The 12,256-nt window shown below is 40.6% G+C and overlaps 1 protein-coding gene and 1 long non-coding RNA gene across 3 annotated transcripts in view; both read right to left on the reverse strand.

Moving 5' to 3' along the window:
• The window catches only part of LOC310727127 (uncharacterized protein), a 564,745-nt gene that overhangs the window by 379,877 nt on the left and 172,612 nt on the right, over positions 1-12,256 (reverse strand). Inside the window, exon 19 of the mRNA XM_083543328.1 lies at positions 12,045-12,218. Coding sequence (XP_083399454.1) covers positions 12,045-12,218 — 174 coding nt within the window. The remainder of the gene's footprint in view (positions 1-12,044; positions 12,219-12,256) is intronic.
• Positions 2,800-3,901, reverse strand: LOC310730710. Of its 2 annotated transcripts, none has more exons than XR_014534921.1 (4): positions 3,749-3,901; positions 3,242-3,337; positions 3,023-3,115; positions 2,800-2,940 (listed from the first exon to the last, which is right to left on the reverse strand). It is a non-coding gene; the product is annotated as an uncharacterized lncRNA (long non-coding RNA). The 2 variants fall into 2 exon arrangements; XR_014534922.1 differs by having other exon boundaries at positions 3,242-3,363.

Here is a 12,256-nt window from a genome sequence, read left to right on the forward strand (position 1 = left end):
ACAGAGCAGCTCCCATACCAGACTGTGACACAGCTGGTCAGGATGCTTTCTATTGCACAGCGGTAGAAGTTCACCAGGATATCCGAGGAGAGCTGATTTTTCTTGAGTGTCCTCAGGAAAAAGAGGCGCTGGTGAGCCTTCTTGACTAGGCTGGAGGTGTTGATAGCCCAGGACAGGTCCACCGCGATGTGGAACTTGAAACTGGAGGCGCGCTCAACAGCCATCCCATTGATGTGGGTGGTGTCATGTGTGCCTCTTGTCTCCTTTCTGAAGTCCACAAGAAGCTCCTTTGTCTTGGAGGTGTTAAGGAGCAGGTTATTGTTATTGCACCATGTGGCTAGGCTCTGGATCTCCTCCCTGTAGGCAGTCTCATCATTGTTGGTGATGAGACCGATCATGGTAGTGTCATCTGCAAACTTGATGATGGAGTTAGATCCATTCACAGGCCTGCAGACGGAGGTGAAGAGGGAGTAGAGGAAAGGGCTCAGCACACAGCCCTGTGGTACACCAGTGTTGAGTGTGATGGTGTTGGAGCAGATGGAGCCAGATCGAACCTGCTGGGGTCTGTTGGTCAGAAAGTCCATGACCCAGTTGCAGGTGGAGGTGTTAATGCCCAGATCTACAAGTTTGGCTATTAGCTTGGATGGAATGATGGTATTGAATGCTGAGCTGAAGTCAACAAACAGCATACGTGCATAAGTGTTCTTATCGTCCAAGTGTGTGAGCACAGAGTGCAGTGCCATGGAAACTGCATCTTCTGTGCTCCTATTGCTGCGGTAGGCAAACTGGTGAGAGTCTAATGTGGATGGCAGAGAATCCTTCAGGTGTGCCAGGACCAGCCGCTTAAAGCACTTTATGACAATGGGTGTCAGTGCTACAGGGCGGTAGTCGTTCAGGCACGTTAGGATGGAGTGTTTCGGCACTGGCACAATGGAGGTGCATTTAAAGCAAGTGGGAACAGCTGCTTGGGCAAGAGATAGGTTAAAGATGTCGGTAAAGACCCCAGCGAGCTGCACAGCACATGCCCTGAGTACGCATCCAGGGATGTTGTCTGGTGCAGCAGCTTTGTGTGCGCTGATCCGGCTCAGTGCATTGCAGACATCTGTGGAGGAGAGTTTGATTGGAGAGTGATCAGCCGAGAGTTTGAGCTTTGTGGCAGTTTCTTTGTTGTCTCTCTCAAAGCGAGCATAAAAGGCTCATTCAAAAAGAGGACATCAGTGGCAGCGGGGGTGGAGTGGGAGGATTTGTAATCACTGATGGCCTGGATGCCTTGCTACATGCGTCGAGGGTCAGAGTTGGAAAAATGTTCCTCTATCTTTTACTTGTAGCAGTGCTTGGCCTCTTTGATGCCCCTCTTCAGGTTAGCTCAGTACAGAGGCGGTGTAGCAGTTGATGTCTGTGTAAGAGTCACTGGTGGCCTGAGAAGCAAATGTACTCCAGTCTGTGTGTCGAAACCTTTCCTGAAGTGTGGAATCTGCCTCTGCGGGCCACACCTTGATGGTTCTCACTGATGGCTTCACCCGATTGATGAGGGGTGCATATTTGGGGGTGAGAAACAAAGAGAGGTGATCTGACTGTCCCAGGTGGGGGAGGGGGGTCGCAACGTAAGCTCCAGCCATGTTTGTGTATACATGGTCTAAAGTTTTGTTCCCTCTGGTGTGACAGGAAACATGCTGATGAAACTTTGGAAGCACTGCCTTTAAGTTTGAATGATTAAAATCTCCCGCAACAATAAACACAGCTTCCGGGTGAACAGTCTGTTGTTTACTGATGGCCGCATAAAGTTCTTTCATAGTGAGCTTAGCATCAGCATCGGGGGGAATGTAAGCAGCAGTAATAATAGTGGAAGGGAACTCCCGCGGTAGATAAAACGGTATACATTTAACCATGAGAAACTCCAGGTTAGCTGAACAATGACTCTCGACAATAACAAAGTTCGTGCACCAAGCTTTAACATAAATGCACAATCCACCGCCTCTGGTCTTACCGGAGCCATCTAATGTCCTATCCGCCCAGAGTGTGTGTCGTCCCACTAGCTCAATAGCGTTGTCTGGAATGCCGCTGTGTAGCCATGTTTCCGTGAAAATCATGACATTACAGTTCCGAAGTTTCATGCTGAGTGTAGTCGAATCTCCTCCGTTTTGTTCACCAGTGACCGAACATTGGCGAGGAAGATGCTGGGTAAAGAGAGCCGGTGTGGTGTTAGCTGTAGCTTAGCTTTCACTCCACCACGCTTCCCCCGCCTTTGTTTACGATCTCGACGCCACCTGCGAGCACTTCCGCCCCGGCCGTGTAGAGTGAGCTGGGCGGAAGGTTGTCGATAAAACTGTCGGGAAGTCGTAAACCAATATCCAAAAGCTTACATCGGGTGTACGATGTATATGCACAGCTGTTCTGCACGAACAGACCCGATATGAGCAACAGAAATACCGCAAAAAATAAAAAATAAAACCACAAAGGCATGAAAAATTAAGAGTTTTTCTGTGAACAATAACATTGTGATTGCTCAAATTTTCTTCCAGCAAAGTTTTTGGCCATTTGAAAATAAAAATTTGTTATTGTTATAGTTTTAAGGTAATGATCAGTCTGTTCATCAGTCCTTTAATGTGGTGTAAAAATAATGTGTTTAATGTGCTTGGTCTTGAGTGCTTGAACTTTGGTGGAGAGTTTGGCTCCATCAAGCTCCAGGAACACTTTTTGCAGGAGTTCAAAGGTGTAATGAAGCTCCTTCGGATAACTTGGGTTTAAGGCATATATTAGGCCAATTAGCAAAGCAACACCATTAGCTACATTACCAAGATCTTCTAGTGCTATAACCCCTTCAAGAATTAGTCCAACATCTGCAGGTTCATCATCAACTTCACATCCTTCACATCTGATGACAAAAACGCTGATCACCATTTCTTTGAGTGCAGCTTGAGCATTGGAAAAATCTGCATCCTATAAACAGAACAAAGTACATTTTAATATAAAATACATTGTTATACACAAAGTCTCTGTCACAATATTGAGGCAATTATACCATGTACTCCTTCATTAGATTGTCAGGATCCTCATTTAGGTAGACAAACAGAGCTTTGAGGACACACTCCCTCTTAACATTAATGCAGGCACACTAGGGCAAATAAAGAAACTTAGCAACACGTACCTATAAACAACTACATTATCAAGTTAACACAAGTCATAAGTGAGAAACAACTGATTGATACATCTATTAAAACAATTTTTATGCCTATCATACTTGTGTAAGTGGCACGAGAAGTTTCCTTATCCGTTGTCCCTGAGCTCCACCTCTCCTGGCAAAGATGCTCAAAAGATTTGGAGTGTGTTCATCCAGCTTTGAAAATAATTTTTAAATTAAGGCTACAGTTGTTATGCGAGTGAATTCAGTACAAACCAAAAACAGAGAAAAAACGTCACAACTTAAGTATCCAAAAAAATTCCAGTTGCTGTTCCACTAAACTGCTGAGTAATACGTTTAAATCATATGGTTAAATAATGTATTATAATTAATACAAACTACACTACTGCATTTTATGTACAAATGAATAGTGCATTGTCTAGTGTAAAGTAACTTGAGTGTGTTGCCTGTCTATACTTTCAACAATGTTGATGGACCACAGACAGACCCAAGACTTTTACTCTAGTTATCTTATATGGTGTAATGATTTTTTTTTTTAAGTTATTGACATTTTAATATATAAAATTTTTATTTAAAATCCCACTTAAAGACATTAAGCTGAATTACCTCATTTTCTTGGAACAAAGCTGGCCATCTGCTTTTAAAGTCAGCAATAAGTGGAGATTCTTTGACAACCTTTTGTCTTCTCAATGCAAAAGAAATGTCCATTAATCTTCTCACAGTTTGCTCGTGGTTCTTCTTAACCTCAGAAAGAAGGGAGACTCTGATTTGCTCCATACTGTCAGGAGTTTCACCAGGAAGAACTGAGGGACAAAAGTTAACTTCAGCCTTGCGTGGCTTCTTGACACCAAAAGCTGGATTGCTTATACCTGTAGGTTTGTGCTTCATGGGATTAATGGTCACTTCACTACAACCAAGATTCTGCAGCTTGGTTCTGTAATTTGACATTTTATATTTAAGGCTTCTTTTCCAGCCACTGCAGCCTGTTAAGGATCCCCGTTCCTTTAGCCAAGGATGTCGTTTTATAAGGGCTTCAGCCACTTCATTAAAATGGGCATCAGAGAGGTATACTTTGAATTTTACTATTTCTTCAGCAAGTCCATCATATATAGCTGATTTCAGCTTTGGGTCTGGATTCGGTAGAAAGCCATTTTTTTGATATTCTGAATTGCCTTGTTCCAGCTTTATTTCTGAATCATAGGAGAAACGGGGCACAACAAAACTTGTTGGCCAAGAAGACTTGGAGTTTGAAGTCGAGTCCTGGGGGTCAAGGGATGAAGTAGGTGATAATTCAGAGGATGATCTTGAAGACAGAATGACTGTCACATGATGAGGGAGATGGAGATACTGCTAAAGATTCACAGAGTTTGATGACCTTAAGGGTGCTTTTGTTCTGAACATCAGTTGTGGAAGTCAGGTTCAAAATTCATGAAAGTCAGGGTCCATAATTTGAAGTCTGATTTCTCCCATCAAATTACACTGTGTCTGTATCTCGTTCAATAATTCTGCCAAAGAACAAGGGACACCATGCTCAAGTGTCACTTTCTGGGCATTGTTCTCTCCCAGAATTACTCGCAGGATGATGGTGGTCATTTTTACAATCCTATTGATGAAAGAAAAGAAAGAAATTATTGTCTGCACTGTAGGTGCATAAGATTTATTCATACAATTAAACAATAAATATTGACATGGCACCTGTTATGAATGAATTTGTCTTTTCAGTGACAACAAACGAAGACCTCCAACCTTGTAGTCAGCCAATGGATAGTCATCAGCCAGTTCACTTAGTTCAAGAAAGAAAATCTCCCTTGATGGAAAAGAGGTCAGTTCAAAGACCCTAAAATGCTCCCTATACCAACCACACAGACCTTTAAGTACAAAACACAGTCTATTCTGCAGTATACACATCTGAAAAATCTCTGCAAAATCAGGGAGCCTGTCTACAGAGCCACAAACAACAATCATCCCATTTCTGTAACTAAGGCCTTAACTGGTGACACTTGTGGTGATCTGGACAAATTCAATGTCTGGGAACTTGTCTTGGACAGCCTGTGTTATTTCTGTTCTTAACACAGTCAGAGGCACTGTTGACACTGTTGATACATCTAGTGCAGATTTTTTAAGATGGTACGATTTCAAACAGTGAGAAATCATTAGCTGTTGCTTAGCTGCAAGTGTAAGGGGGATATTTTTTGAAACAATCAGTGAGACGAGCAACTTGCTTAACCCTTATGCGTCCCTCGCGCCATTTTTATTCAATTATAAATTTCTTTCGCCGATAACTTTACATGTGTTTCAGCTAATGGAATGATACTTTGTGAAATTTTTTTTTTTTTTATTAAAATTTTTTTTTTTTCACATTTTTGCTATGTCAGCAGTTTCCTCTGTACAAAAATACATCCTTCAACGTCCCTCGTGGCTGTTAACATCCACAAAGATTCAAGTGCTGTAAAAATATATTAGATCAACATTTGTTTCCACTTTTTTCACTTAAATCTGTTAATTAACCTCAGTTTTGATCAAAACTACAAAAGAAAATTTTAATCCAGGATTTTTCTTTGTAATTGCCAATTGAATTAGTGACGTCACACAAAAATGAAAAAAAAAAAAAAAAACACAAAATGACTGAAATTTGATATAAACAGTAATTGTAAACCGGATTTTCTTTGACTGTTTATCACAGGCTTGGATGTGTCAAAGACTGGAGAAAAACTGACTTTTATGCATGGTTAGTTTTTTGCAGCATCAGCTTGAATTATTTTCCATCCTCATTTGTCCTTAGTGGCTGATTTCTCCCCATTGACTCCCATTAGAACGACATTTTTTAATTGCTTCACCATGACATTATACATGAATGCCTTTTTGAAAGTTATTAGCACCTCCTGTTGGGAAGAGATTACATTTGCGTTTTTTACTGTTGAGTAAAACAAGACCATAATATAGAGCTGTGGAGAGAAAGCTTAGTTTCTGGCTTTCCTCTATGGAGTTTTCTAGTATGTATGTGTTTGCCTGTCTCTCACAGAGGGTAACCTTTGTTCACTGACCTTCTGCAGGCTCTCTTCCGCTTGTTCACTGTTCGTTTCATTGTCAATGACCAGCAGGAAGTAATGCAAGTGTTTTATTCCACTTACCTTGTTTTTGTTTAGTCTGTACTTCTCATCAACAAAAGGTAGTTCTGAGAGCTGATTCGCATATTCTGATTTTCTCAGACATATCAAGGGTAGTTGAGCAAAGGTCACCCACCCACACACACACACACACACACACACACACACACGCACACACACGCACTATAATACTCCATAAAAAAACTCCATAGAAGCCAGAAACTAAGCTTTCTATCTACAGCTCTATTACAAATGTACCCTCTTCCTCCTAAATGTCGTTTTAATGTAATTTAATGGGGAAAAATCATCACAATAATTTGAGCTGATGCTGCAAAAAAACTAACCATGCATAAAAGTCAGTTTTTCTCCAGTCTTTGACACATCCAAGCCTGTGATAAATGGTCAAAGAAAATCCAGTTTACAATTAATTTTTATATCGAATTTCAGTGATTTTGTGGTTTTTTTTTTTTTTTCATTTTTGTGTGACGTCACTAATTCAATTGGCAATTACAAAGAAAAATCCGGGATTAAAAATTTTCTTTTGTAGTTTTGATCAAAACTGAGGTTAATTAACAGATTTAAGTGAAAAAAGTGGAAACAAATGTTGATCTAATATATTTTTACAGCACTTGAATCTTTGTGGATGTTAACAGCCACGAGGGACAGATTAGGCTGGAAATAATTCAAGCTGATGCTGCAAAAAAACTAAGGATGCATAAAAGTCAGTTTTTCTCCAGTCTTTGACACATCCAAACCTGTGATAAACGGTCAAAGAAAATCCAGTTTACAATTAATTTTTATATCGAATTTCAGTGATTTTGTGTTTTTTTTTTTCTTCCATTTTTGTGTGATGTCACTAATTCAATTGCCAATTACAAATAAAAATCCTGGAATTAAAATTTTTTTTTGTAGTTTTGATCAAAACTAAGGTTAATTAACAGATTTAAGTGGAAAAAGTGGAAACAAATGTTGATCTGATATATTTTTACAGCACTTGAATCTTTGTGGATGTTACCATCCTGGTCAGAAAAATTAAAGCCCTATTAACGAGGGCCGCATAAAGGTTAAAAAAGCTGTGCTTGGCTTTGAAATGCACAGTCCACAGATGCACAAGTGGACCAAATGACTTGATAAGTGCAGGATAGTGTTCCAAGAAGTGCTGTTTTGGTACTAACATCACACCAGGAAAACCTTCCTGAAACCTCTGTCTGTGTTCGGAAATGTTGAAATCAAGGTATGCAATTGACTCATCAGTGTGAACTGGTGACAACACAAGCTCAACAATATCTTTAAGATCCATAAGCACCAGCCATTCAGGCTCATCTTCTGGCACCATGTGTCCTACAAGGAATGGAAGCAATCTTATCAGATTCCAGTTTTCGTGAGCATTGCCTCCAATAGTATTCTGGCTGAACATTGAGCAAGGGATTGCATGAGGTCTGTTTGTCTTATCCATCCATTTATAGGGGAAGTTAACAATACGTTCTTTGAGAAATCCAAAGGTGAAGCACTTCTTTGATAAAAGCATTCAGAATCAGAATCAGGTTTATTGGCCAAGTGTGTTGACACACACACAAGGAATTTGGTTCCAGCTGTTAGTGACTCTCAAAAGTACAGACATAAATAAACCTATACATGACAAAACAGACAAGACAAAAACAGACTATACAAGACAATACAGACAATGTGATACAGTATAGACAGTGTGGGTAAGAAATAGGGATACAGATCAGTAATGTACATAAAGTGTGAGAGTGCATGGTAGTGCAAATGACAGTATTGTGTGTCAGGTATGATTAGAGAGTTTACTATAAAACTTTGTACAGTATATAGCAGCCATAGTGTGTGTAACATATACAGATAATGTGATGAGTGAGAGTTCTGTGCAGTACTTATAGATATGAGCAGGGAATATAATTATGGTCAGTTGTTAGTGAGGGTGATTGCTTGGGGAAAGAAACTGTTCCTGTGTCTGGCAGTTTTGGTGAACAAAGTTCTGTAGCGCCTGCCAGAAGGGAGGAGCTGAAAGATGTTGTGTCCAGGGTGTGAAGGGTCATTAATGATTTTTTCTGCCCGGTTTCTGGTTCTTGTTTGTTACAAGTCCTGGAGAGTGGGCAGGGGAGCACCGATGATTTTTTCTGCTGTTTTAACAGTTTTCTGCAGTCTGTTTCTGTCCTGTTTTGTTGCTGCTCCTAACCAGATGGTGATTGATGAGCACAGGACAGATTCAATGACTGCAGTGTAGAACTGCATCAACAGCTCCTGTGGCAGACTGTACTTCCTTAACTGGCATAGAAAGTACATCCTCTGCTGGGCCTTTTTCAGAATTGAGTTTATGTTGCATTCCTATTTCAGGTCTTGGGAAATGGTAGTGCCCAGAAACTTGAAGTTCTCCACAGATGACACAGGGATGTTGGATATTGTGAGGGGAAGTGGTGTTGAAGGGTGTTTCCTAAAGTCCACTATCATCTCCACCGTTTTGAGTGTGTTTAGCTCAAGGTTGTTCTGACTGCACCATAACACCAACTGCTTCACCCCCTGCTCATATGCAGACTCGTCACCATCTTGGATGAGTCCGATGAGCGTGGTGTCATCTGCAAATTTCAGGAGTTTGACAGTTGGGTCACTTGATATGCAGTCATTTGTATAAAGGGAGAATAGCAGTGGGGAAAGGACACATCCCTGAGGAGCACCAGTGCTGACTGTCCGAACACTGGAGGTAACACCTCCCAGTCTCACCTGTTGTTTTCTGCCTGTCAGGAAGCTGGTGATCCATTGACAGATGGCAGGGTGTATAGTGAGGTTTAGGAGTTTGGACTGGAGAATTCCTGGAATTATTGTATTGAAAGCCGAACTAAAGTCAACAAACAGAATCCAGGCATATGTTCCTGGGCAGTCAAGGTGTTGTAGAATGTAGTTTAGCCCCATGTTGACTGCATCATCCACCGATCTGTTTGCTCTGTATGCAAACTGTAGGGGATCCAGCAGCTGTTCTGTCACCTTCTTTAGATACAATACCAGCTTTTCAAAGGTCTTCATGATGACAGATGTCAGAGCGACAGGCCTGTAGTCATTCAGTCCAGTAATGGAGGGTTTCTTGGGGACCGGGATGATTGTGGAGAGTTTAAAGCAGGAGGGGACCTCACACAGCTCCAGTGATCTGTTGAAGATATAGGTGAAGATGGGAGCTAGTTGGTCAGCATATGCTTTGAGACAGGAGGGGGAGACACCGTCTGGGCCGGGGGCTTTCCTTGTCTTCTGTCTCTGAAAGAGCCGATACACATCCTCTTCACAAATTGTGAGCGCAACTTTAGTGCTATAAGCAATTAGCAAAAATATGGGATCTAACACAAGCAAATACACTGACCATGTACCTTGTATATAATAAACATGTTGTATTCGGTCATATTGCATAAACAGCAAATACAAAATTAATGATATGAAAATGAACATGTTATACAGAACTATTCTGTTTCACTTACATGCTAGCACACTGATGCTAATGAGCTGCGGCTTTAGCCACCCCTTAGCATTGCAACAGCATGAAGCATGAAGCTAAGTAGATCAACCGTATTTAATTATATGACACATAGTTCGTTTGCATTTAACTTTACACATAACTTTACAAATACTCTGACTGGTTTTTATTTTTAAGGTAATTCCCTAATAAATATTTAAGCACACATGATAAGTAACATCATACTTAACAAAATGTGCTTCCACTCACCGGAGTTCCAATTGTTTCTACTTTGGCAGTATCGCCCCAGATTTCTGCTTTCTGCTGGTTTTAGAAGTTTTATTTCTGCTGGCGTTCACGAGGAGAAGAAATAGCAAATGGAGGAAAAATGCTGATGGACATAGGCACTAATTGACTGTCCCACAGTGCCCCCTATGGTTGGGGGTGAAACTACAGCCTTAGTAGCCCTTATTTCTCTATGGGTTACAGATGTTTTTGTTGCAGTGTAGTTGATCTTTTGTCTTTGGATTATTCAGTGAAATTCTCTGTTCTGGTTTTGGACTTGTGCCTGTAATTGTTATTGCCTGTATTTGAGTTTGGTTTTGAACTTGTTACTGTGTTATTCTATATTCTTATTCTATTGTTTGTATAATCATCACTGTACGTATTCACTTAATTCATCGACAGTAGGGGTGCAGCTGCTATTTCTTTTGGGGTGGAATCTGTTTTTCTTTGTTTTTGTAGTAGGAATTTTGGGAGGTTTCCTGTATATTTGTGTCTTTTTTTTCAGGAAAGTAAGGTTCAAAATTTTCAGGTTCAAATTTTATTTGTACATTTTTATATTTTTATATTATTTTATATATTTTTTATATTTTTAATATAAATAAATTTACTTGTTTCACAAAATACCAACACCATTTGTAGTAAATCTTTTGTGTGCATCTTGTTTCTGGTTTATTATAAAGATTTCTAATCCCTTGAATCCTAAGATAATTACTCTGTGTGGTCTGACCCTGGACTGAGTCTGTCTGTGAAGATTCTCAGTTATCCAGCTGTGGTTATCTCAGGTCAAGTCCTGTTGAATCATGTTCAGTTCATGTCCAGTTGAATCTGCAAGTTGAATCATGATAATTGGACTTCTATCTGGTTGGAATAAAACGATTCTCTACTCATCTGAGCAGCTTCTTCAGTAGACTGGATCATAACAGATTTGGAGTCTCGTCCAGGATGTTTTTATATTTGCTGTGTGTGATGTTTTGGTGTATTGTGTCGGTGGTATTATGGCATTTGATGTAGTTACGTTTATGTTCTGTCCTTCATTGGAAGACTTTGAAAGGTGCAGGAAGGATGATCTGCTCATTATTGCAGATTTTTTCAATGTGTCAGTTTGCTGGACAGTTTGCAAAAAGGCACTATATGAGGAACTCATGACCCAACAGGTCCTACCAGAATGGAAAGCACTTCCAGGAGGCACCATACAGTCTACCAACCTCTTCAGGTTTGCAGCAAAGCGGAGGCCATGACTGAGCTGGAGGAGGATGAGGTAAATCTTGAGCAGCCTCTGGCCAGTGCAGTAGACCCCGGATTGCAGCTCACGATAAAAGAGCATGAAGTGAAAATTAAAATGCAAGAGAACCAATCACAGCTTTTGAGAGTTCAGGAGCAGGACATTGATCTGAAAAACAGCTCTCACAGCTGTTATCATGAGCTTTGTACTGGAAGAGTTTATCCTCATCATCTTCTGTATAAAACTCTGATCAGATCAGGAACCTCACTGCTCATATCTGTAAAGAAGGAGAAAAAGAGCAGAATGATCAGATTTGGTCATATGTTCATCAGAATCAGTCTTCAGATTCCTCAAAATGTGTGCGTTTGTGTCAGTAACTCACTGTAGTGTCTCCAGTTTACAGTGTGGATCCTTCAGTAGATCAGAGAGCAGCTTCACTCCTGATTCTCCTGCTTTATTGTGTTTCAGATTCAGTTCTCTCAGGTGTGATGAGGTGTTTGACCTCAGAGCTGAAACCAGAGCAGCACAACCTTCACCTGAAATACTGCAGCGTTCCAGCCTGTAGAGAGATCAACAATTATAGTTCAACACACACACACACACACACACACACACACACACACACACACACACACACACACACACACACACAGCAAGAAGAAACTCCAGATTGTTAAAGATCTATTTTAGTGTTTATTTATGAATGTGGAAAACTATAGCAGTTGTTGCTGTTTTATTTAAATTGTGCTTCAGGACACACAACATTTTATTCATCTAAAACAGCCATATGACAGAAATGCAGGATCTACAGTGTTTAAGTGATGATCTGACCTCAGTATCTCCAGTGTACAGTGTGGATTCTCCAGTCCAGCAGAGAGCAGCTTCACTCCTGAATCCTGCAGGTTATTGTCACTCAGGTTCAGTTCTCTCAGACTGGAGGAGTTTGAACTGAGAACTGAGGACAGAAATCTACAACTTTCACCTGTGAGATTACACTCACACAACCTGGGAGAGAAATGATGATAAATCAGAACACTGACATC

This window comes from Silurus aristotelis, assembly GCF_946808225.1.
Source record: "Silurus aristotelis genome assembly, chromosome: 1".
In the NCBI taxonomy this organism is placed as follows: Eukaryota; Metazoa; Chordata; class Actinopteri; order Siluriformes; family Siluridae; genus Silurus; species Silurus aristotelis.